The following is a 26,621-nucleotide window of genomic DNA, read 5'->3' on the forward strand; positions in this document are numbered from 1 at the left end:
GTAAGGGCGGTCTCTCCATGAGCGCGCCACTCATCCAGCAGCTCTGGGAAGACGGAGAGAAGTTGCTTCGTCGCACTCTTGGCCAAGGGCAATTTCTTCCCCTTGTAGCGAGATCTGGTGGTCTCAGCTACGACAGTGGGCCAGGGGATGGCCAGCCAGGCAGCGACGCGTTTGCACACATCGAGCATGTCCGAGCTGGGGAGGGTATCTCCATCCCGAGAGGCAACGGAGGCCGTGGGATGTGCAGCCCGGGCCAAAGGGATGAATACGTCATCCTCTTCTTGATCCACTGATATGAGGAGTTCCGAGGCGCCATCTTCAATGTCCCCATAGTCCAGTTCCAGGACGTCTTCCTCCTGCAGAGGATACACGGCTAGGTCGAGCTGGAAGCCCCAGCTGGCGCTAGCCTCCGATGTCGCCACCGCAGCGACCTCCAGCTTCAACGGCAGCGCTGTCTGAATGGAGATAGGGCTCGTGTCCAGACAAACTAGCTTGGCGGGCTAGCCGTCTGCAGAGAGTCTTGACGGTGAACACCACACAGTGTGGACACCAGCTGGGGCCGTCAATAGCCAGCCGGGTGTATTCCAGCCCCAGGCAGCTCGAGCAAACTGGTGTGGATCCGTACTCGATATCTTATTCCCACAACGACAGAGTCGGGCTATAGAGTTTCCGTGCCCTCTGGTGTGAGGGGATTTAGCCTCCATTCCTCGCGAGCTGGTGTGCAGGCAGGGAGTCGAGGCAGTTAGCTGGTGTGCTTACCGTGAAGAAGCCAAGAGATTAGCTGTTGTGCTAATGCTCGGTGCTCGAACTGCCGTGGTGGGGCGTTGAGGACAGTGCTGACCAAGCCATGAAGGGCAAGGAAAGCACTGGGTTCGATCTGGTGTGACCGATGAAGCAGAAAAAGGAAAAAATATGCAAGGCTAGTAGCGCCCGGCAACAGAAGCTAAATAAGATCCGTCTGTGGACAGTTTAGCTAGCTAGCCCTGGACAAAAGATATGCTCCGAGTGAGAAGAGGCGTTTGAATGAGGTAGTGCCGTCCGCATGGGCTATTTAAGGTAGACGGGACTACCTGAGGCGGACAGACACGTTCACCAGCCAATCAGGATTGGCATAATGAGATTAATGCTTCTGAGGGCTGCGGCGAGGCGTGCATCCAATAGTTAGACATCGAACGAAATATTATGAAAGAGAATAATAATAACAATAAACATGCAGCTCAGATAAAATCAGGATATGCTTTCCAATAAATGTGTGTTATAGATGGCTTGTGCATCATTTTATACACATTTTCACAAAATTCAGCCTCAAGGCGTATTCACAAATTTTCACCTCACATCATTTTCGCAAATTTGACTGCTGGACCTTTTCGAAGGTTGGACCTACTAAAATGTTTTCTGATTACTGGACTCTTATGGGATTGCGGTAAAATACATTCATTTAAATGTGTGAAGCTTTGGCTCTGATCCAGCAATCTGCAAAGAAACTAATAACCAGAGTTATCAAATAAATGTAGTGAAGTCAAAGGTACAATGTATTGTAAATGTGGTGAAGTGGAAGTACAAGGTTGCGTAAAAGTACGAGCACCTCAGAATTGTACTTAAGCACAATACTTGAGTACATGTATTTTGTTACATTCCATCACTGCAAAAAGCACAATATACCAACTGAACAGAGGTTAGGTGCAAGCTAGCTAGCAATGGAAGCATCAACCATATGTGTGTTGGCGTTCAGCCGAGCCTCAGTCTGAGCTCAGAACTCACCGGGCTCAGATTCTGGGATTATTTGCCATCAGACTCTCATTTTTCCTCTCTGATGTTGGTGCAATCTTTTTTCTTTAACTGAAACTTTTTCAACAGGACGCCCGGGCTAATGTCTGAATCTTCAGACTCCAGCCGTTTTAGGAAATTATTGAGCACTTTTTAAACGTGTAACTAAATATAATGTGTGTACCACAGACAGGGTTGGGGAATCTAAAAGTAATGAAAAATGGACAAACACATTGTTGGTCATTTTACTTCAAGGGGTTTTGTTTACACCAAGAAAAATTATCTTTCCAGAAATGTGAAGAGAATTACTAAAATCATTCCCTGCACTGCTATTGTTAATATAAAGGTGTACGAGCTTTGAGGATATGTGATCTTAAATTACTATATTTGAAACATATCGAGATAAGTTTGATCAAGTTTCTTTAGTCAGAGAGGGCAATAGGTGTAGGGAGATAACGTGCAGGTAAAATACCTGCACTGTGCATGAATATGATTTCTTGCTTTCTCAAGATAAAGCTGACTACAGCAGAAAATATTCTGATGCTTTTATATTTATGATCGAGCAAGACATATAATAAAATACACTTTTAACTTCTTGTTTCAAAAGGCCAGTCTTTCTATCTATTCGACGCTCAGCATGGTGTTCTCAGCACGAAGCTGAATGATCTACAGTAGCATTCAGATTCTCATCACTAAAGATGACTAATGCATACAAATATTCACAAGGTTACATTGTCTAAAGGACATTAAAGTGTGCTCACTTAAGTTGAAAATTGTCGGTAAAATAACTTTAAACAGGTTAAGTGTCATTTGAAGTTGAAGCACAAAATAAGGTTGAAGTATTGAAGTGGAAAGATAAAGTAGAGCTGAGGTGTTGGCTGAAGTGAAATTCCTGAAAGCAGGTGAGTACACACTGAAAGAAATCAGCTCAACGTTAAGAGATGAAAGCAGTTGAGGTGTTGGAATCAGTATGTACTTAAGTAGTGAAAGCAGTTGAAATGTCAGTGGAGGTGTGTTGGTGTATTTCTTAAGTCCATCCATTTTAACGTGGACACAAACAGCTTTAATCTTTCTATACTGAAGGCATCTCAGTACAAGTTAGTCTAACGTTTGATACATTTTGTGCTGGTTCGTCTGAATGAAAGAGAGTGACTGGCAATATAAAAGCAGAGGGAAGAGACAGAAACTCCCTGTGTTTGTTTGTCTTTTGCTGTTTCTCTTATGAGTCATAGATTGTCTCTATCCGGCTCGCCTCCCTCTACCTTTTATCTCACCCTACCACTGATTCCTCCTTCACACCTTTCCCTCCCCCGACTGTCTGCACCTCCACATGTAGCTGCCGTATAAACCGAATCCTGGAGTCTCCACGGGGTAATGCGCTGCTGGTTGGAGTGGGCGGCAGCGGCAAGCAGAGTCTGACCCGATTGGCCGCCTTCATCTCCAATCTGGAGGTTTTCCAGATCACCTTGAGAAAAGGCTACAGTATCACCGACCTGAAGGTTTGAGCAGGATTACATGGCAAAGACATACCACACTGCTGAATACATCCATCTGAACTACTCCATTCGTCTCATTTTAAGTGTTATAAAGTTTCTTACATCCAGGTGAGGTTTAAATTTAAACATGGAGGTGAATCTGAGTGAAATGTAGAATTAATCCCCTCAGTATGTAAACAGAGTAATGGTAATCCACACAGTATCCTCTCAGGGATTCAAGTGTTAGGCATGTATCACTGCAAAATAACAAAATCTTTAGCCCTCTCACAGCCCAATCTCATTATGTGTGTCGCTCTCCCACTCCATCTCTCCCTCTGTCCCTGTCACCCAGACTGACCTGGCATCCCTCTACATCAAAGCTGGCGTGAAGAATATTGGCACCGTGTTCCTAATGACTGACGCCCAAGTGGCAGACGAGAAGTTCCTCGTTCTGGTCAACGATCTGTTGGCATCGGGTAACAGCAGGCTTCGCTAATTACTGCGTGTCATGTTTTGCAGGAGAGAAATGCTTCCGCTTTGCCACAGCAACAAATCACTGCACTGCCATTTCTGCAGCATTACTCAACAACTGCAACACATCATTGTGACGAATTACAAGCTAGGCTGAACTGCACAACGAGATTTATACTCGACACTTGATGGGTGCAACACATAGCGTTATAAAATAGCCATATAAATGATTTCATATCAATATCATAACTCACATTTACAATTATTTCAGGTACTGTTTGAACAAACAGCCAGCCTTGCATATTACTGGCCAGATTAAGAATGGGGACACCATTTTACTGACAGAGATTGTTAAATCAGCATATTTCTTTGATCATCATGAAAAATGTTAAAGGGGAACTCTTATGTTTAAACCTGGGCCCTATATTTACATGTTTTGGTGTGTAAATGATTCATACGTACCAAAAGTTTTGAAATCCGTCCAGTAGATAACCTCAGTTTACAGCCGCGGCACGGCTGCAACGTAATCCTTTCGGGCAACTCCAACTGTCAAAGTTTGGTCAGCTAAATGTGCTTGTTATTGCCACTGACAAGCTGAGGACCTGTTGGTTAAATAGTGAGATCCTTTTTGTGACCAGAAACACCATTCTCACTCAAAGAGAAGTCTCACTCTGAAATCTCGTGTGAGGTGACTTGTTGCAGGTGAGTAGAAGAGTTGGAGAGAATAGTTTGGATTTAACCTTGAGGAGCTGCCAGAAAAAAAAATCCGAAGTCACTGCTGAATATTCAACTGATTTTGACAATCATAACAACTCGTCAACGACTCCTTAAGTCAGAATCTTCTTCTCTCTTACTGTAGGAATTGTTTCCGTCATGTTGTTAGACACTTTAAAAAGCAATCTCAGCCTGTCAGTGGCAAAAAAAAAGCACTTTTAGTGGACCTGCCGTGTCGCAGCTGTCAGCTGAGGTGATCTACTGGATGGATTCCAAAACTTTTGGTAAGTATGAATCATTCACACACCAGAATATGTAAATATAGGGCCCAGGTTTAAAAATACCAGAATTCATCTTTAACTGCCCCTAGCAACAGCTTCATTTTCAGCTGACATTAACATTGTTGGGACAGTTAGCACCACTACCCAAACAAAATGTAGCTTTAACGAACACAATGTCAGAAACAGAATGGCATTCAGTCTGGTTATCAGGCTAGGTTACAGTAAGGTTCAGAGAGTATTTTTTGCCCTAATGTCACATCAGAACAGGTCTACCAGAGGGGGATTTTGTGGCGGGCAGTGGGGAAAGCCTGAAGTACCTGGACCACTTAAGGCTGTACTCACACCAAATTAGATGTTTGTGGCGATTAGTGTAGGGTTGTGTGGCGGTATGGGACTGTCGTTACATGGTTCATTTGTCTGACAACAAGACGTATATAAGGATGGATGACATTACAGCTCCTCAAGAGCGAAGCCACAACATCTCAATTGCCCCCTGGTGGCTGGCTGCAGTACAGCTCATAAATCCTGCCATCCATGTTAGCACATGAGACATGGGCAAAACTGAAAACTCAAAGTACACATCAGATTAATTTTTCCTAATGATGGTTGTTATCATGCCGATGTATATTTAAGAGTTTCTGGTACATTTGGTTTTTATTAATTATTTGATGCTGTGAAAAGGAGACAAGGCATCTTGATTGACAGCTGAGCCCTGCTTGCAACTGAGCAGTTGAGCTGGGAACTTGATACCAGTGCTCACATCCAGGATATGTTGGCTTAATTTTTGTACAGTGGGACGAAGTGGAAACAAGTCATTTATCTTAATATACAGTATGTCAGTGGTAGAAGTCTCAACCAGAAATTCCAACTTGAAGAACCATTCAACACAAAGTGACTGCACAGTGTTTATGTTTTTGTCCTTCCTAATGTCAGGGGCTGTATGGCTCTGGAAAGCTTATTATGTCAGCCATCAGTCTCTCTTCCATCTTCACAGTTGCTCAGTAAACACTGAAATTCTAAAACGCTACATGGTTTCTTATAGATGAATCACTGTGTTGTTGCAGTCACTTCCAGGAGACAACTGGCTGATTGATTTGCACTGTGTGCTGTTAGTTTTTTGTTGTTGTAGACACGGCTGTCTGACCTATCTGAAGTTGTGCTTATTTTATGTACTGTGCCACTGTGTTAGCATCTTTGATGAACCATATCTACCCAACAGCAACATCTCATAACCGGTCAGCTGCTAGTTTCACTACACACCAGGTAAAACAAGTCTCCAACCTAACGTTAGTGAATGTGTTGTTATCAATGAGATATAAAAACATCAAACATGCATTTTAGATAAATTGGATGTATACACTTAAAAAATAACATGAAAAAACAAAACATTGTGATTGGTTCTATTCCTGTGGGCATCTTCTGGTCTGATCACCGACTTACGTGATTGGCCACTGCAGCATGAGGTCAGGTTGCGTTTCTCCAAAAGGTAATCCTCCAACTTTGCATCCCCGCTCGTTTTTTTTTCAGCATCCCCTGCAGTCCGTACCACTGCTGGCTTAACTCACTACCCACACTCAAATGAATGGAAGAGCTGGCGTTTTTGACGTCTAATTCATGTGTACAGCCTTAGTGTCCCTCCAGAGGGGTGTTACGGCAAAAATTGGGCATTTTTGGTGAAAGAAATGTTTCAAAAAAGAGCAGATATTTTAACTGAGATCAGGCCAGATCCTGGCAGACTTTAGGTACTGTATATGTCGACTTTGCTCTGCTCATCTTTGCTCCTGTGAGGCTGTGACTTATGCATTAGCATAAGCCCTTTGTATGAACTCCACCTGCCACCACCTCTATTAACACACCTAGATTTGTTACAAGAGTCCCAGTGTCAGCTCAGATCCCAACAAGATAAGAAAGTTCTCGAGACTTGTCTTACCAGTCAAACTTAAACAAAAAGAATCACAATGACTGTTACCCACAATCTTGGTGCTCGTCCCAGCGTTAATGTGGGTCACTTTATTCATTCAAGGAGAGATTCCTGACCTGTTCCCAGACGACGAGGTGGAGAACATCATTGGCAGCGTGAGGCCAGAGGTCCGTGGCTCAGGATTGATGGATACAAGAGAGAACTGCTGGAAGTTCTTCATCGACCGGGTTCGCAGACAGCTCAAGGTGAAGCAGTCACACAAGTGCCAGACAAAGTGCTGTTTGTGTTCTTTGTTAGTCTGCATTTGACTACTAATCATCCAGTAAAAGTTGTTGTCAGTGGTTCTTTTTGGGGGGCAAGTTCACCATCAATCTCTCTCATAGTACTGCGTCATCTCCACCCTCTCTTAATATAGCAATAGAATGCCGCCTCACACTCTAATTTACCATTCCAGAATATAAAAGCCAGTATACTTGGATAAACATCTGGCTTTATGATGAAGCCTTTCCCTAGACAATTTCCTTTCCTGACATTTTCAGATGAACTTGAATGCTTGCGGAGGCAGTGGACGTCGTTATAAATCACCGGCATGAGCAGAAAAGCTGCCGTTTAGCTGCAGATAATTTCACCAACGTGTAACCGGTTTGTTCCCTCTGGGGATGGAGGGATTCTAGGGTGTTGCTTATCCTGTCATTATTACAGTGTACACCACCACTACCACCCACATCCTCCACCCCCGCCTCACTCCCAGCTCATGCCTCCTTGGGTTGCAGAGTGAATAAATGGGGAAGGCAATCCCACGGGCAAGGGCTTGTAAAGAGTGGATTTCTAACCATTTGGTTCTGTCTCTCAAATTGTCTGTCTGGATGGAGGGAGAGGGCTCTTTCCCAAAAATGTTGGTAATCTGATTCAGAATGTTTGCTGGAATTTGCTTAGGGTGTGTGTCACATGCCACCCAGTAGTTCCCAAACTGGCCGTCGGGACCCCGACAAATCAGTTTCACTCAGGATCAGTCTTTGACTGAACCGTTCACAACTCGTAGGCATGCCTCATTTTTGATCCATGGTCCCCTGGTAGGTTAATTCAGCCCTGCATGTAAACCGTAAAAAGATGTCACATGTCGAAATGATTTCATAGAAATGGGTCACTGTCAGAAAGGACAAGCTGGTTGAGATATATGTTGACTTAACTCATTGCAGCATGTTGACCCCCCCCCCCCATGAAAGCAGTGTTTTACACAAATGTCAGAGTGAATGTAGAATATGTCTGCAGCTGTATACAGTAGTTGATTATCATCAGTAGTGTCTGTGGGTGTTGCCTTCTCTGTTTGTTTCTTCAGTCTAATGGTATCGAGCATCTGGCTGAGCTTCTCAACAAGCCAGCTGTTTGTCTCCAACAGTGAAAATCAGTCTGACGTAGCCCACAGCTCAACACACACTTTTAATTCACATGCTTGCTGGAGGCTTTATTTGCTTAATGATGTAGCTGCAAATAATTAATTCACACTTTTCCATTCCCCCTCTTGACCATGAAGAAGTGCTAATCAGAGCAGGAGTTCCCTGCCTGTCTTTTCTCCGGCGGACTGTGACTCGAGTTGTACTCACAGAGAAACAGAAAATGACTATGATCTCGCTGCTGTATCAGACTTCACACTCAATTCTGTTTGACCTTGCTGTGTGTGTGTGTATTTGTGTGTGTCTTTGTGTGTGTGTGTGCGATCTGTAGGTGGCTCTGTGTTTCTCTCCAGTGGGTAATAAACTGAGGGTTCGCAGCAGGAAGTTCCCGGCAGTGGTGAACTGCACAGCGATCGACTGGTTCCACGAGTGGCCACAGGAGGCACTGGAGTCGGTCAGCTTCAGGTTCCTCCAGGAGGTGGAGAATATTGAAGTGAGAACTGTTCGTACTTTAATACACACACGGGGATGAAGCCACCCACAAAAATGATGTTCACACTCTGAAAATATAATTTAAAATGTCAGGCAGCGTGACACAACCAATGTGATATTAATTTCAAGAGCAGACCGGAGGCCCTGAAAATTAAATTCAGCGCCTGAGCTTCAGGAAATATTGCTTTCCAGCCAAATCTGCACAGTCATCTTCTTTTAATGTGAAGTAACCGTTGCTGTCATTTACAATTCTTGCAGCCCCAAGTGAAGGAGTCGGTCAGTAAATTCATGGCACACGTCCACATGAGTGTCAATCAGATGTCCAAAGAGTACCTGGCCAACGAGCGACGCTACAATTACACCACGCCCAAGTCTTTCCTGGAGCAGATCAAGCTGTATCGCAGTCTGCTGGGCCAGAAAAGTAAAGACCTCACCACCAAGATGGAGCGGCTGGAGAACGGCCTGGAAAAGCTCAACAGCACCTCTGCCCAGGTACTGTCCACAAGCTGCCATTTAAAGCATCTGCCAGGTCTCATATAAAATGTTCCCTGTTTTATGTTTCTCATTCATGTTGGCTTGAAAGTTGAACGTTTTTTCTACTATTCCATCACAACTGCTGAAGAAGATCATGTGGTATTAACAAAAGCTCTAGAACAGCTACTAATCGGACAGCACTGCAACATTCTCAACTCAAGTATAGGCTGTGGAGACTTTTAAAACGTATGGCTCCATACAGCTCATCCGGCCTAATCAAAGTCTCCGAACCCCCGAGATCCCAAAATGATTTGAAAAGACGTTATTTACATCCTTTTTAAGCTGAAATCTTAGCGTAGCTGCTAAACTAAAAGCGTTAGCATGCATCCGTCTGGAGTGGGTGCACAACCTTTTCAAGTCAGTTTGTGATCTCTGGTATTATGGAGACTTTGGTTATACCAGATGAGCTGTATGGAGCCATTTTTTTTTTTTTTTTAGGGTTTTTTCTTTTTGTTGTTGTTTTTTTTCCCATTTAAATCAAGTGCCCAGCTACTTCAGTTGTTTAGGAGAATGCTGCAATGCTGTTTTGCTGTGAAGCTCCAGAAATGTTTTGTGGACTACGAAACTTTCCTTTTTTTGTTGTTGTTGTTGTTGAATCCTTTAATTCAGTACATACAGTGGTTCCATCTCTGTTGCTTGGGAGTCTGAGTACTGCTGGCTTCCTAACATACCAGGTAATGATGCCCCTCACCTGGCAAATCGAGCTATCAATTGGTTGGTTGCCATTAGTTGGCTAGAATGAGAGGCAGTAATGACTGCAGTTTTCACTGCAGGTGTCAGCTGTTAAACTAATGGTTAATATTTTGTTTTGGAATTTAGCACATTATGTACAGCATTGAGTGTTGTTATGGTCACTGCCACACACTTCCTTGTGTTGATTAAGTGGGATTGTTTTTTAAGTCTGTACATAGTACACAAAAACCTGAATAGTATACACTTATTTTTGCAACTTATTCTCCATTGTGTTATTCTTAACTTTTATGCTGTTGTTTATGGTATCTTGTTATCCTACTTTATTTTCCCTGCACTTGAAAACAAACAAGTATTACTGTTAGTATCACTAGAACTCTATCTGGTCAGTGTTATTCAGTTAATTTAGATTCCAGAGCATATTGAATACTCTGCATGCCTGTAAATATAAGCACACGTTTTTTATGTGATGTATGTGAATTAAAACACATAGTTTGTAGATATACTTTTATCGTGGTCGCGATGCTAATCTCCCATCAGGGCTGCCAAGTTTCACCAGAAATTTGGAGCGAGACCTTGGCGAAAAAAAATGTAGCCGTTTAAAGCCAGATTTAGAGTAATATCACATTTTAAATTAACATTTGGATTAGACTGTTGTGATGTCATTATTTGGTCTTAACAATCAATGGCTGCGTTTCCCAGATTCGTTAAGAAGCTCTTAAGTGCTAAGATCTTCTTGGGAGCATCTTTCTAGTCACTAATTTACTGATAATATATCTTCATGTTCACTGGTATATTCAGAGTACAGACGGAGAAGGAGAGAGCACGAGGAGGCCGACAGGGCAGGGAGAGTAGCTGGCATGGAGGTGAGTGAGAAAACGAGCAGATATTGGCCGCGTTTCCCAGATTCGTTAAGAAGCTCTTAAGTGCTAAGATCTTCTTAGGAGCGCTCTTAAGAACGCTGTAGAAGAAGGATGTGTTTCCCAGAGTCGCTCTTAGCTTAAGAAGATCTTTCACTAAGAAGGAAATGTAAGATCGAGCTGACCCACTCTTAACAGCCTTCTTAGCGACCAAATGCTCAGTGATCAAGCCGCGTCAGGGAAATTTACATCCTCCACTTTTTGAAATAATAAAACAATGCTCAATGTTGAAATGCGCTCATAGCTGCGGACCACTGGTGCAAGAAACATAGGTTAATAGAAGAAGAAGAAAAAACAACTTTTTATTGAATTACACGTTTAAGTTTTCCACACACCTGCATATATGAGTTTATAGTACTACACATAAAAATACAACAACCCTGTGGCATTTCACAGATATCAAGGGAACAGATTTAATTAAACTCAGCTGAACCTCATCCAGAGAGGCTTCACCTGCTACTCTATATAAATGCATTGCCAAAGTCCGCGCGTGTGATAAACCATGGCTACAATACAGCACATTCTCGCTGCGAACCAACAGCGTCGCCGTGCGCGAAGCCAGACGGTTTACATAAATGCATACGTGCGTCAGCACTTCTCCCCACTGGACGCGCTGTCAGACCGGGCTGTCCAGGCAAAGTACCGGCTGCCCCGTGCGGAGATCCAACGGCTGATCACTCTGTCTCCACACATCCAGAGAGCAACCCGCTGCAATTTTGGCCTCAGCCCGGAGGTGCAGCTCCCAGCTGCGCTGCGTTTTTACGCAGTGGGGAGCTTCCTGGAGGTGGTGGGGGATGGCACCGGCCTCAGCAAGGCATCGGTGTCACGGAGTGTGGCAGCTGTGACACCGATTCTCCTGCGCCATGCCCGCACCCACATAAAGGTGCCCACCACACGGGACGAGGTCTGCCAGGTCCACCAAGGGTTCCACGCAGTGGCTGGGATCCCCCGGGTGATCGGTGTGGTGGATGACCCTCATTCCAATCCACAATCCCTCCCTGGTGGATCCGTGCTGGATCGGTAGAAAGCACTACGCGGCCATCAACGCGGCCATCAACACACACCCGCACCCCCCCATACACGATACATGCGTAGCCTAATTGCACCTGTGTGTGTGTGTGTGTGTGTGTGTGTGTGTGTGTGTGTGTGTGTGTGCGTGTGCTGTCAGACCGGGCTGTCCAGGCAAAGAGATCCAACGGCCGTTGGATCTCCGCGCGGGGCAGCCGGTACTTTGCCTGGACAGCCCGGTCTGACAGCACGTCCAGTGGGGAGAAGTGCTGACGCACGTATGCATTTATGTAAACCGTCTGGCTTCGCGCACGGCGACGCTGTTGGTTCGCAGGGAGAATGTGCTGTATTGCAGCCGTGGTTTCTCACACGCGCGGACTTTGGCAACGCAGAGTAGCAGGTGAAGCCTCTCTGGATGAGGTTCAGCTGAGTTTAATACATCTGTTCCCTTGATATCTGTGAAATGCCACAGGGTTGTTGTTTTTTTTATGTGTAGTACTATAAACTCATATATGCAGATGTCGTGGAAAACTTAAACGTGTAATTCAATAAAAAGGTTTTTTTTCATCTACCATTTTCTTATTTTTCTTTCTTGCGGCAGTGGTCCGCAGCTATGAGCGCATTTCAACACTGAGCATTGTTTTATTATTTCGAAAAGTGGAGGATGTAAATTTCCCTGACGCGGCTTGATCACTGAGCATTTGGTCGCTAAGAAGGCTGTTAAGAGTGGGTCAGCTCGATCTTACACTTCCTTCTTAGTGAAAGATCTTCTTAAGCTAAGAGCGACTCTGGGAAACGCATCCTTCTTTCACAGCGTTCTTAAGAGCGCTCCTAAGAAGATCTTAGCACTTAAGAGCTTCTTAACGAATCTGGGAAACGCGGCCAATATCTGCTCGTTTTCTCACTCACCTCCATGCCAGCTACTCTCCCTGCCCTGTCGGCATCCTCGTGCTCTCTCCTTCTCCGTCTGTACTCTGAATATACCAGTGAACATGAAGATATATTATCAGTAAATTAGTGACTAGAAAGATGTTCATACACACACTCTACATTACGATTAGACTGATGTCAGGCAGCCCCTCTCCCTTAAAAATCCAGTTTCCTTCAGTTTTACATATTGTTCATAATGGAGCAGCTTACGTAAGTTAAGCATACTGTACGTGCATTAGGAAATGTTTTCTCTGACTCCTCTGACCTGGCAAGTTTTTTGGCAGGGGGTGGCTGACCCTTCACTGCCCAGAATAAAAGAAGGTCCTTCTCTTTCTTCCCCGACATCTTTGAAACAGATACAAAAAAAAACAAAGAAGTGTAGTGTGTTGTGAAGGAATGACCCACCAAGTCTCAAAAACTAGCTACTATCCTGTAAATCCCCTTAGCTCAAATGAGTGAATTCAGTTTTTTAATCAATCTGACACTTTACACTAAAATTAAAAAATAACTAACCCGTTTGTAGTTAAACCCACCTCATTCACCAGCCTGTCCTTTGTTAAAGGTGCAGTTGGTAACTTTGAGGAGAGAGAGGACTTAGCATTAAACTTTCAGATCCCTCCCCCTCCCTCTCCGCTGCACTCCTGCCCTGCCTCCAAAGTCACTCCCCCAAAGGAGGCTGGCGTGCATACGACGGCACGCGACCTACACGTGACTGAAGAGGCCAGGTAAACAACATGGCGCATGAATCGGTAATTACGTAACATGAACTACACTCCACACAGTTTGAACAAGCTGCAGCCAGCATAAGATCCAGAAAGCCGCGGTGATTTTCAGTTGAAGATTTTGCAATTTCACATTATGAAAACGTCGAGGCTAGACATTACTGTTGTGAATAGTCAACATTGCTGGCCAACAAATGAGCAGAAATAAAGTCGACATGAAAAGTAATCTACAGCAATATGTATTCAGTAAAAACCCAGAACACACTGATTTCAGTAAGTTACTTCGATGTTTTTTTTATAACCGAAACTGTCGTGAATATTGCTAAATGGCCAATAAACCACTTGTGACAACATTTAGCTGTGAGAGCACAGAAATGTTCCACATAATTATGAGGACAAAAACAAAAACGATAAGACTGCCAGGTCACTTCATAAAGAGATTTTCTGCTACTTTCTAATAAAACAACGCCAACCAGTAACGTCAGCCCTAGCATTGGAAACAAGCTAACGTTAGCCCGACTGCAACTTCACGGTAACATCACATGCACTACGGAGTACTAGTGTAACAATTACAATTAGCGTTTGAGCCCCGCTGAAAATCAAATCAAACATTATATAAATCAAGCAGGGGTAATTACCTGTCAAGCAGAAAAGTCGCCAACTCTGCGTCGGTTTTGAATCCTTCCAGATCACGGAGTTCCCTCCACCTCTGAAAAGCCACTCCGATGTATACTCTCGTTTTATCCCGAGCTCTGTCTAATTCTTTCTTTTGTGCTTTTTTTTCTTTTGGCTTCCTCTTTTTACTCGTCTTTGCCGTGTATGCTGTTGTTGGTAACGGAGGTATCGGTAGTTTTTTCCTCGCTGATGGTTGGTGCTGCGCCATTACTTTCTCTCAGCTCCTGAAGCCGCTCTCAGAAGATATGAGCTTGACCAAGCGCTAGCATGAGCTGAGGAGGAAGGGGGAGGGGGCTGTCCGCAGCGTGTGCATGAGCAGTGATTGACAGCTGTCAGACACTCCATCAGACACCATCCTGGCTCTGATTGGTTCTTTTTGTCCGGTCGCAGTGGATTCTGGCAATTTGTAGTACGAGCAGTAGGTGGGGCTAAATGAGCCTGTTTTTTTTTTTGTTTTTTTTACAGATTACTTGTTTCATATAATGCTGTCTTTACATAGTGACAGTTTTAGCAAATAAGACAAAGTTACTTGTATAAGACTTACCAACTGCACCTTTAAGTCACCACTGTTCACCAGCCTGTGCAGCGTTAACTTACTGACTTTTTAAGAACGCATTTTATTACTACTTTCTACTAATCTACTTTTCTGTCTCTTTTCATCAGGTTACACCAATAAGCATGACTAGTTAAATGCATGGCAATGAGCGGTTAACACACCGTTAGCTTGAATCTTTACATTAGGACAGAAAGCAGGAACAGTAGCAGTAGTTTTAAAGCACAATATACTGTGTGTATGTATTATCAAACTTATTACGACAACAGACACACTGACAGCTCTCTGTCAGCGATGTCTTCTCTGGTGTTCTACTGACTTAATACAACTGCAGCTGCTACACTATACGCTGTTAATTCATCCGTAAATATGAGCTGTTAGTGCGATTTGAAAGCCATCCTCCTGCTGTTTGAACGGAGTCATGTGGAGGCGTGGCTGTGGTAGGATTGATCACAGAGCACCAGCAGACCTGGGACATGCTGACCACCTGCCTCTAATCAGAATGTGCATGAAAAAATGTGCATAACAAATAAAAGTAAGGCCATTGTTTCCAAATGTAAAGAAGTAAAAGTAAAGACTGTTCTCAAAAAATCTACTCAAGTTGAAGTAAAAGTATGCTGCATTAAAAATACTCAAAAAAGTACAATTTTCCCAAAAACCTCAAGTGTTACTTGAGTGCATGTAACAGAGTAAATGTGACTCGTTACTACCCACCTCTGGTAATATAGTAGTAGTACAATAGTAAAATAGTATTATAGTTAGTATTTTGTGGTGGTATGCTGTTACTGCTGCCACCATGACCACACACAACCAATTATCCCCACTAAGCTTCTCATAGAGCAGAAAAAGACCTGTTAGACTTTTACTCCTTTTTTATTTTTTCATGTGAAATTTGTGTTTGTATCATTTGATGTTTCCATCTTTAATATCGACACCTGGATCCATTTGTCCAAATGTTTGCCATCTCCACACCTTTGCAGAAGCGAGCTATATGAATTATGCAACACAAGGTCTGTGTGTGAAGCAGCTCTAATTACAGTGGGTCTGCTCCACTGTGCAAGTGAATGTAAAACCAACCACACACACACACATAATTTCACCCTTACATTCCGTACATCTCCACTGCTTTGCATAAACATGCCCACACATACCCACCCGCACAAAATCACACACATGCATAAACACACTTTACACATAAATGACATCAATGTGTTGAAAGCCCCGGTGTCCTGTGTTTTTGTTCCCCGTCGCCCATTTACTGTAGAATTAAGCCAACACTCACACACACCGACACACACATAGTGGCTGTATGGTAATTGGGGAGACTTCTAATTAGAGAGCACACCCTTTGCAGCAGCAAGGAACATTAATGCACCCTGTGTTTGTTGGTGCATCCACACTGATGGCCGTACCACTATAAGTGCTGTTATTTAACATTCTGTGCAAGAGAATCCACGGCTCATCAGGGGCTGCTGTGGTCATGACAAACAAGGAGGGCTAATGCAAAGGATCTCTCTGTGTGTGTGTGTGTCTCTGAGCGTATGTATGGTTTGGGGGGGGGGATTAGTGAATGAGTCATCTGCTCTGCTCCCCAGAGGACACATTAGTTCTTTGTTTTTATTTTTCTTCATTTTTGTGGAGGTGGTGTCCTACCTTTGGTTGCTGTTGTCTTAGGAGTGTGTGTGTTGTGTGTGTGCTCCGCACAAATACAAGTAGTAAAAGTAGTAATAGTAGCAGCAGTAAGAGTATTAGTAATTAATACTAGTAATGGCAATTACTAGAAAGATTTAGTATATTGTATTAGTTATTAGTAGCAACTGTACTTTTATTAGTAGCACGAACACAAGTTGTGACAGTTGTAGTAATAGCACTAGTGGTACAAGTAACATTGGTACTACTAGTATAAGCACAAGTAGATATAGTAGTAGTCGAATGAGTACTAATAGTAAGAGTAGTAGAAGTATTACTTTTAATACTACTAATGGTACAAGTAGTACTAGTAGTAGTAATAGTAGTAATAATAACAGTGGTACCAGTGATACTAGCAGTAATGCCTGTATAATAGTTTCTAATAGTTACAACCATTACACAAGTAGTGGCAGCAGTAGTATTAGTAGTGGTAGACATACTGGACATAGTGAGAGCAGTAATATTAGTATTAATGGTGGGATCAGTTAGAAGGCTCCTCCTAAAGCCAGCAGAGTGGTGTTAAATGCAACGGCTCCAAACTGATCTAACCAGCATGAGCAGCATCCTGGCAGCTCTGTGCATTAGAAAAAGAAAAGTGTCGACCTGTTTTATCAATGCAGTCAGGAACAGAGACGTGTTTTTCTACTTAGATTTCCATGTGCAGTACACAAACACAGAGGCTGCTCAGATGTACTGAATATCATCCACGTCTCCCACCAATTAGTTTGTCCTTCCTCTCCCTCCCCCCACCCTCCCCCTCCTGTCCTCCCCCCTGCCTATACATCATGTTGATGGCTCACTTGGTGCTCATCTAATGTTCAAATCTTTTGCGCGGAATCCTCGCCACCCGAAAGGGCCGTCTTCTTCCCTCCAGCCTGATTTCCTGTTTGTTAATTAGCTGAAAGACAAGCATGAAAAACAGTCTGTTTTTATTTCCCCAGTGCAACATTTTGATGGAGTCGGACGGCAGTGCAGAGCCCTATTTGTCCGGGAGTTATGAGGAGTTTGTAACAGCTTTAATTTCTCTTTATGACCGTCCTTGGTCTGTGCAACTGTGTGTGTGTGTGTTTGTGTGTGCTGATAGCAGCTCTTATATTTTTTTTTTTTACAGTTATGCATGCCATTCATCTTTTCCAGCCCTTTATCTACTTGGACAATATAAGATTTTTTCCTAGTAATGGATTAAAGGTCACATGCATGGTCCATGGCACAATCCTGCAGGGCACAGAATGTTATCCGCAAAGGTTTAGGCCCTGCGTGAAGCTTATTTGTTGGACTTTCCTAAGCCACAGAATCCTCTTTATAGCCTAGAAGAATAGAGGAGATATTTAGGTTTCAATTAAACTGCCATCGAGCTCGAGCAGGGATTGTATTACTAATAAGATCCAACAAGGATACAAACAACACAAACAAATGATCAGTCCTTCAAAACCGCCCGAGAAATTAAATTAGATGATAGCGATGGATTCATTAGTGCCCATGATATACACTCTGATTGCTACTTATACCATTTAATGAGACTATAATAGATTATTGTCAGCAGCTCAACCCTGTGCTCTATTGACTACTCATATTAATGCATGTGTTCTGTTCTTCCTCCGACTTGGCCATTCATGTATATTCCTGTTAAACTTAAAGGAATAGTAGTTATTGGAAATTTACTAAATTGCTTTCTTTCCAAGTGTGAGATGAGAAGAATTGAGTTTAGCCTGAAATGTGTTGTGTCGGCGGTGGTTAACCTTGATAAGCAATTAAAAAAACATAGAAGCAGGGAAACCAAAGTTTAGCATGTATACAAAGAATGCACATCCAACAGATACAAACTAACACTTAGAGGTCAAAAACTCATTCATATTGTGGCACTTTGAAAACTTGAGAATGGAGAGTAGACAGGAAACTAACGAGCTGAAGTCATTATTTTTACCAAGGGTTTTTCTCATTTTTAAAATAAATTCTTAACCAACTTGATTTTCATCTGGAGCTTCAGTCCTTTCATGTCCATTTCCCCCCTTTTAAAAAACAAAAAAACAAAGCTAATGTCACTTCTTGTACAGGTTAAAGGAGCACTCTGTAGTTCTGGTGAAGAAATGTTAATGAGAAGAGAAAGATCTTCATTGGCTGATGTATTTCTGCCTAAACAAACTAAATAACCAAACTCTCTTTGTTTTCAACACAATTTATACTGTTTTACTTTGTTTATATGTGGCGGACCCTGCCACCTTTCTAGCTTCAAACAGTGTTCTTGGACCTTATTTTCCTCTGAGAACAGCTTGTTTATTCACTTATGGAAAAAGTTTGTATAATTACCTGATTAATATTGTAAATCTGAAAATCTTGAGTTTGAATTTCCCTTTGTGTCCCTTTAAACAAATGAGTGTTTGTTAGTAGTAGTGATTTTACAGTAATTATCTTCCTGTTTCCCACTGCTTCAAAAATAGACTTGCAAATATAACTACTGTACTTTACCATACTATAGCACTCCCACAGTGTGTAAACAACACTTTAATGATAAAACATGCTAATGTGGAGCTAATTTAAATTAATAACTTCATATTCTTTTTGTCAGTTTGTATCAAAATACATAAAACTTTTTCAAAATGTTCTATTTTTCTTTATCATCTTTCTTCATCTGTAAGTAACTGGGAAGAGTATTAAGGTAGCATACGATAGAAATGCCATAAAAATACTTGTATACATTTGTAGTGTTGTATTTAAAACTTTCATTTTGCTTCTGATTCTGGCAGCCACTGTGGACAAAAGCGGTGTAAACACTAACCACTTCCTGTGGTGAAGATTTTAGTTTTTTAAAACAAGTGAAAGAAAGACGCATATTTTTACTGTTTTTCTTTGTTAAACACAGCTGTTTGCAGAATGTAGTGATGAGGTCATGTATCAATTTGTGGCGATATAGGATTAATAACGCTAATATGATGGTGAAACAATAAGCTCTGAGTACCGTACCACTAGAATACAGAGTAGCTTCTTTCTCAGGCTGTGACACCTCAATTCAACCTCGGCCCTCCGCCATAAACAAAAGTTTTAATTGTATGACCTATCAGACCTTGATAAGATGGAATCTGACCTGGTGACAGGTATTAAGAATAACTATATAGAAAAAGCAAATCGTCTCGCTGGCGGTCACATTTGCTCATGTTGGTCATATAGAGGCATCAGTATTTAACCGAGTTAAAAACTCCTTGTGGTAAGTTTGAGTACAGGACTTGAGTGAACATACTTTTCACAACTGTTTATTTAGACGAAAACTCACCAGGTTCCCTTAAAGTTTGAATGAAGTGTAGATAACATACATAGATATACAGTGGAACTTGAATTGGGAGAGACTTTCATTCTGCTGTAGCGATCATGAATCTACACTTCATTCATCCAGATCTCTTGTCTTGGCTGTAGCATTAGCCAGTCACATCCTCCTGACCTCTCGGCCTCCCTGTCTCCTGCTCTGATAGGTGGACGACCTCAAGGCCAAGCTGGCTGCTCAAGAAGTGGAACTCAAGCAGAAGAACGAGGATGCAGACAAGCTGATCCAGGCAAGAACATGTTGGAAATGAACCCTTGACTCTTAATAATGCACGGATACATTCCTGGTGTTGAGGTTAAAAACTGCTTTGTACAACGTGAGAAATTCAGAGGCAGCTGGACTTTAAACCTGTGATCTTTTTTATCTTTGGTTATTGAGTGATCTCAGGTAGGTCCAAGGGATAGACATGAGCATGGTGCATGTTTTTTCTGTTAATTTCCTGCATGTCAAACATTTCTTGCTGGGTTTGTCAGCATTTAGTTCAGTTTGTATCATATCCATGGTGTGAAAACTGAGCCACTGACTCAGATTGAACTATTAACACAACAGTAAATCTTGTGTGTTGTTCCCCAGGTGGTTGGGATAGAAACTGAGAAGGTGTCTAAGGAGAAGGCAGTAGCTGATGAGGAAGAGCAAAAAGTGGCAGCAATTGCTGTGGTGGTCAGCGGCAAACAGAGAGACTGCGAGGAGGACTTAGCCAAGGCTGAACCAGCTCTTCTAGCTGCTCAGGATGCCCTTAACACTCTCAATAAGGTCAGTTTCTCTCGTAAACCTTTCAGAGTGTTATTGATTTGCTCCATCATACTCTTCTTTCTTATTTCTCTTCTTTTGTAAGAGGGGTTGTGCTGTCCTTTGTTTGATTTCGTTTTTCCCACCTTCAGTGGAATAAGTTATGTCCACACAGGCCTTGAACTGTAGAAAAGATTATTGAATAACAGGATTTAGCCGGGTCTTTGCTAAAATAATGTCTTCTATGTTCTGCAGGCAGTTTACTTCATCCTGGCATCCCGCGTAGGTTTATGAGCAGCCTGGGGGATTTTCAAAAACATCCTCTGTGTTTAAAAGGTGCTCTCTGTTCAAACAAGCAGAACCGACAGTTCAATCACCACTCAGAGCTCTCTAAAGATGCCCTAATTAGTATTCTCTGTTGTCTTCTCAAAGTCAGCACAGGTTCTTCTTCTTTTTTTCTAATCCTTTCCTTTTTCTCTCTCTTTTTCCCCCAGCAGACCATAGAGATATGCAGTTGTTCAAACTCAATTAAATCGTAGCTCTTTCATTTCCCATCCCCTCTCTCGCCTGCTTCAGAACAACCTGACAGAGTTGAAGTCGTTTGGCTCTCCAGTGGCGGCGGTGACCAACGTCACAGCAGCAGTCATGGTCCTGTCAGCACCAGGTGGCAAAGTCCCAAAAGATCGCAGCTGGAAGGCGGCAAAGGTGATGATGGCCAAAGTGGACGCATTCCTGGACTCTCTGATAAACTTCAACAAGGAGAACATCCCAGAGGCTTGCCTGAAAGCTATTCAACCTTACCTGCAGGTGAGCATTTCAATTAGCCCTTGTTCATTAAAGTCAACGCTTACAGCGCACAGTGTGCAATGTCTGCCGCTTGGCAAGTTCATTTAATAAGTCATAAATTTAGCAGGGGTGTGACTACAATGTCAGTGCCACATTACGGCTGCCAAAAGTCCAAATGACAGCCAGAGAAAATCAACCAGTCAATTAAGCATTACAAATTTAACAGCCGCCCTGATTATGAAGTTCAGTGGAGCAGATACTAGGTAAGTCAGTGCAGCAGTTAAAGCCAAAATTCACTCTAAATTCTCTTTGTACACTACAGCGATTCAGTTCCGGGACTATTGATGGAACATGATTTTATGTCTTATAAAAGACCTTTCATATTTTGTAGCGGCGATCGAAAACAATTTTTAATCGTTTGTATGAAGTAAACGCCACCAAAGTTTTAACTCATTATGCCTTAGTGACTTTTGTAATTGGGTTTAAAGTTTTGAGGCTGTTCAACCGGCCAACTGTGGAACAGCAACTTTTAATGACAGCCCCCTATTTGTACAATGATAGGGAAATGCAGAGAAGAAATGTAAAGAGAAATCACTGAAATAAATGCAAGGGAAAATAATACAGAATAATACAGCTAAAGAATGAATACAATAATAAATAACATGTAAAAGTAAATGAGAAAGTAATTTAAGTAATACACAGCTTAGTTGATACAGAAGCAAATGAAAACCTGTTATAAATAAATGAATGCCCGCTTTAATTTTTTATATTTTCGATGCATTAAACAGCACATTGATTTATTTATTGTGCCATCACTTTCTTTGATTTGTTTTTTATTTTGGCGGTTTCAGTCCTCCATCATATAGTGGCTAATGCTAGCAAAGATTAGCGAGATATTGTTGTGTAACTGACATTACTGAGTCAGTTTACTGTCTTCATGGTTCTTGTGTCACTGTTACCACATATGAACATTTACCATTATTCTATATGTACAGCTAGCCACATTAGCTGCACAGGGGAAATGCAGCTGTTAGGAAAAAAAAGTGTTCTTTCACCCATCTTTACAGACCCTTTCCAAAAAATTAGAATATCATGGAAAAATTTTATTTCCATAATTCCATTCAAAAAGTTAAACTTTCATAGATTATAGATTCAGGGCCCACAATTTAAACGATTTCAAGTATTTATTTGTTTATTTGTACATAATTTGGGTTTCCAGCTCTTAAAACCCACGAAAACAGGAATTCAAAAAATTAGAATACTGTGAAGAAATCACCATTTACTTCTCAGTTTTTGCAGAAAAAGAAGGAAGAAATTAGGATCACATCAAATCAATCAAAATATGGTACTTTCAAAACGATATGTCAATCTTCAATACTTGGTTGGGAATCCCTTTGCCTTAATCACTGCCTCGATGCGCCGTGGCATTGAGGCAATCAACCTGTGGCATTGCCTGGGAGTTATGGAAGCCCAGATTTCCTTGATGCTTGCTGTCAGCTCTTCTTTGTTTTTGGGTCTGGTGCCCCTCATTTTCCTCTTGATAATACCCCATAGATTCTCAATGGGGTTTAGGTCAAGTTGGCTGGCCAGTCAAGCTCAAGCGGTGCTCGGGATTCTGGTAGACTGTTGCGGTGACCTTGGATATAAGAAAGCAGAGTTTACCAACACCTGCACCGGACATTGCACCCCAAATCATGACTGACTGTGGATATTTCACACTGGACCTCAAGCAGCTTGGGTTCTGTTCCTCACCCGTCTTCCTCCAAACCCTTGGACCTTGATTCCCGAATGAAAGGCACACTTTACTTTCATCGGAAAAGAGGACCTTGGACCACTGGCCAACAGTCCAGTCCTTCTTCTCCTAGGCCCAGTTGAGAAGCTTCCTACGTTGGCTCAGGCTCAGGAGTGGCTTGACCCGAGGAACCCGACAGTTGTAGCCCATCTCCCGGATGCGTCTGAATGTGGTGGTTTTTGAAGCTGTGACTCCCGCCTCATTCCCCTCTTTCTGGATCTCCGCCAGATTCTTGAATATTCTCTGTTTGATAATCGGCTGAAGCCCACGGTCATCTCTTCTGCCGGTGCATCTTCTCCTGCCACATTTTGCCCTTCCACTAGACTTTCCATTGATATGCTTGGACACAGCACTCTGTGAACAGCCAGCCTCCTGAGCAATGAACTTTTGTGGCTTACCCATCCTATGGAGGGTATCAATGATGGTCTTCTGGCCAGTTGTCAAGTCGGCAGTCTTCCCCATATTGAACCGAACTGAGACAATTGAACCAAAGTGAAGCAATTTAATGACACCTGGGGAAACCTGTGCAGGTGCTTTGAGTTTAGTAGATGATTAGTGTGTGACACTCAGTTTAAAACATTCATGCCCTGCAAAATTTGGCCTGATTTCTTCACAGTATTCTAATTTTTTGAATTCCTGTTTTTGTGGGTTTTATGAGCTGGAAGTTCAAATTATGTACAAATAAACAAATAAATACTTGAAATTGTTTAAATTGTGGGCCCTGAATCTATAATCTATGAAAGTTTAACTTTTTGAATGCAATTGTGGAAATAAATAACTTTTCCATGATATTCAAATTTTTTGGAAAGGGTCTGTATAAAGCTAATGGACTAGTCTACTAAATGAATGAATGATTTACTACATTTGAAAATCTTATTTGTATGTAGCGAACAGCCTTTTGTTTGAGTTCAACTGGAGACAGAGCAAAGATGGCTGTTACTGCTACCTTATTTAGCTAGGCTACTGAGAGGTGTTAGCTGGCTAGAGTTATGGGGTTTCTCTTTTTTCTTTGTGTGGGTTATTTCTATTTCACAGGAAACTGGAAGCAGTTGTTGAATTTTTACGAATACCTATGTTTATCTCACCAGCTAGCTTAAATAAACATAGCACCTTTTGCTATAGTTAGCTGTCTAGCTGGCTTTCTGTCTGTGGCAAACAGAGCTCAGGGTCCAATCTGATCTCATGTCAACACATCTCATGTATGGGGACCCTGCGCTTTTTCCATTGGCTCGTAGACCTGGGGTCCCCAGACATGAGTTCTGCAGTAAGACCCTTCTTGAGAGTACAGTTGTCTAATTATTTTAATGTGGTGAAGTTTGTGCACTTGTCTGTTCCTCTCTTTGATCTTCTCCAGGATCCTGAGTTCCAGCCAGATCTGGTGGCCTCCAAGTCAAACGCAGCTGCCGGCCTGTGCTCCTGGGTTTTAAACATCGTCAAGTTCTATGAGGTTTACTGTGAGGTGGAGCCGAAGCGCCAGGCTCTGAGCAAGGCCAACGCAGAGCTGGCTGCTGCACAGGAGAAGCTAGCCGCCATCAAGGGCAAGATCAATGTAAGCCATCGCATTGGACTGATGATACAGGAAATGAAAAGTTTATTTGCTTTATGCCAAGTATCTTTTTTGAAACAAGGCAATTTCAATATCTCAAATCCAGAGGATATATTCTATGAAATCGTATTACCATTTTATTAAAGAAAGGACTTATTTTCCTTTGGAGTCCTGTTCTTGTTTTCTCATCATTTCTTTGACACAGAAACACACTGACACAGACACTAAAGAGTGTCTTAAAACTTTATTGGTTTTGAACTAAACAGAAAAAATGACTTGTGAAAGCCAAATATCTCTGCACCTAGCTGTGAAAGATTTCAGAGACATCATTGTGGATAAGCTCCTCTATCAAATGTCAAATGTCTCCTCTGTCATAATAAGAATTTGATGCTACAGAAATAAAATAAAAACAACCACCAGAGGCTATGAGCTGATGCCAAAATTCAGGATATTAATTATTTTATCAAGGCTTGAGTGACAGTTGACACATGAGCTATGCCAGTAATGATATACCACCAGCATTTCATCAATACAAAGCTGGTGTAAGTGCCATTAAAAGCTTTTACTGTTCATTAATCTAAAACCAAATCCATCAACCTAAAAACCCTATTGATAAAAGCAGCTGTAAATAATTGTTTCTCAGTGCCGTTTGACATTCAGCACATCAGAGCGCCAGAGAGCCCCGGCAGAGCGCGGTGCTCGGGATGCTGCGGCGGCCGCTGCTGCTTACATCAAACCCTGCAGAGTGCAGAGTGACGACTCTTAATAAGATCCAGCATGACTTCTGCTGTCATTTTTCAGCCCTCAGTCAGATCGCTTGAGCGGAGAGAGGGTTCGGAGCCAAGGGGAATTAGCAATCCTCAAACTAATCTACTGAACCTGTGTGCCTCTCCACCGATTAATCCTGTTTGTCCTTGTGCTAATTGCTTCCATATGCCAAATAAATCCATAGCGGAGGGAATGATAAGTTTTACCCAACTTTCACACACTCCCAAGTTTCTTTCACAGAGAGACTTTAGCTATCTTTGTTCTTTGTCTTTGAAGATTCCTCATGACCATGCTGTGTTTTAACGTGTGTGTGTGTGTGTGTGTGTGTGTGTGTGTGTGTGTGTGTGTGTGTGTGTGTGTGTGTGTGTGTGTGTGTGTGTGTGTGTGTGTGTGTGTGTGTGTGTGTGTGTGTGTGTGTGTGTGTGTGTGTGTGTGTGTGTGTGTGTGTGTGTGTGTGTGTGTGTGCGCACGCACGTGTCTGTTTGGCCTATCAGCTCCTTAATGAGAACCTGGCCAAGCTGACAGCCAAGTTTGAGAAAGCCACTGCAGACAAGCTCAAGTGCCAACAGGAAGCAGAATCAACCGCACGCACCATTTCCCTGGCCAACCGTCTGGTGAGGAGGGCAACAGCGGGGTCACGCAGAGCATCAGCCACACAAACACACACAGACACAGACACACTCTCTCTCTCACACAGACAGACACAGACACGTCTTTCCCATCTGTCCCACCCTGCCCCTTCTCTTACATGGATACAGATGTGCTCAAGCTTGTACATAATATACTGTATACCCAAACTACTTTCGGCCCTGCTTGTTACTGTGACTCTCTCTCTTAGATGCACATACGTATGTTTAGTCGGGATTAAAATCAATAATAATACATGAAGAGAATGTAAACAGACAACACATCAGGTCAGCTACAAACAATATCTGAATTTTCACTCACTAATATTTCAGACACCTCACATAACACTTTACTGCTGTCATCAGAGTCTGACGTCTATCAAAGATAAACATGCAAAACATACGGCATAATAAGAATCAGACTTAGAACCAGGTGGTTGTTGTCTGAACAGTGCAAACAGGAAGTGTGAGGACCCAAAGTAGCATGACTTTGCATGATGAAGATGTGTCAAAATAGGCTAAATAAAAATATTATGAATCATTTTTTTAGTTTTTTTTTTTTTTTCATTTGACTTGGTTTATCCTCATTAACTCATCACCAGTCTTCAACAGATTTGCTGTGCTGTACAGGATAAAACTTGACTCAAACCTCATGGTCTGATAGTGAAGATGGAAGACGACAAGCTGAAGTTAGAGACGTCTCAATAGTGGATGCAATAAATGCCAAATGAGCAGACGAGATGTTGGTCACTGGCTTCCCCCTCTTTTTTTCCTTGACACTACAAACCATGTTTTTCATCTGGACCTCTTCTCATTAAATAT

At 42.4% G+C, this 26,621-nt stretch overlaps 1 protein-coding gene across 4 annotated transcripts in view; it reads left to right on the forward strand.

The window, feature by feature from the left end:
• The window catches only part of dnah9 (dynein, axonemal, heavy chain 9), a 194,386-nt gene that overhangs the window by 99,025 nt on the left and 68,740 nt on the right, over positions 1 to 26,621 (forward strand). For all 4 annotated transcript variants that reach the window (XM_084343186.1, XM_084343187.1, XM_084343188.1 and 1 more), the window contains 10 exons: positions 3,104 to 3,266; positions 3,595 to 3,718; positions 6,732 to 6,874; positions 8,355 to 8,516; positions 8,774 to 9,007; positions 19,701 to 19,781; positions 20,126 to 20,305; positions 20,858 to 21,088; positions 24,214 to 24,408; positions 25,668 to 25,787. In XM_084343186.1, the coding sequence (XP_084199312.1) occupies positions 3,104 to 3,266; positions 3,595 to 3,718; positions 6,732 to 6,874; positions 8,355 to 8,516; positions 8,774 to 9,007; positions 19,701 to 19,781; positions 20,126 to 20,305; positions 20,858 to 21,088; positions 24,214 to 24,408; positions 25,668 to 25,787 (1,633 nt within the window). The remainder of the gene's footprint in view (positions 1 to 3,103; positions 3,267 to 3,594; positions 3,719 to 6,731; positions 6,875 to 8,354; positions 8,517 to 8,773; positions 9,008 to 19,700; positions 19,782 to 20,125; positions 20,306 to 20,857; positions 21,089 to 24,213; positions 24,409 to 25,667; positions 25,788 to 26,621) is intronic.

Source organism: Pagrus pagrus (assembly GCF_965226575.1).
Source record: "Pagrus pagrus genome assembly, chromosome: 21".
Lineage (NCBI taxonomy): Eukaryota > Metazoa > Chordata > Actinopteri > Spariformes > Sparidae > Pagrus > Pagrus pagrus.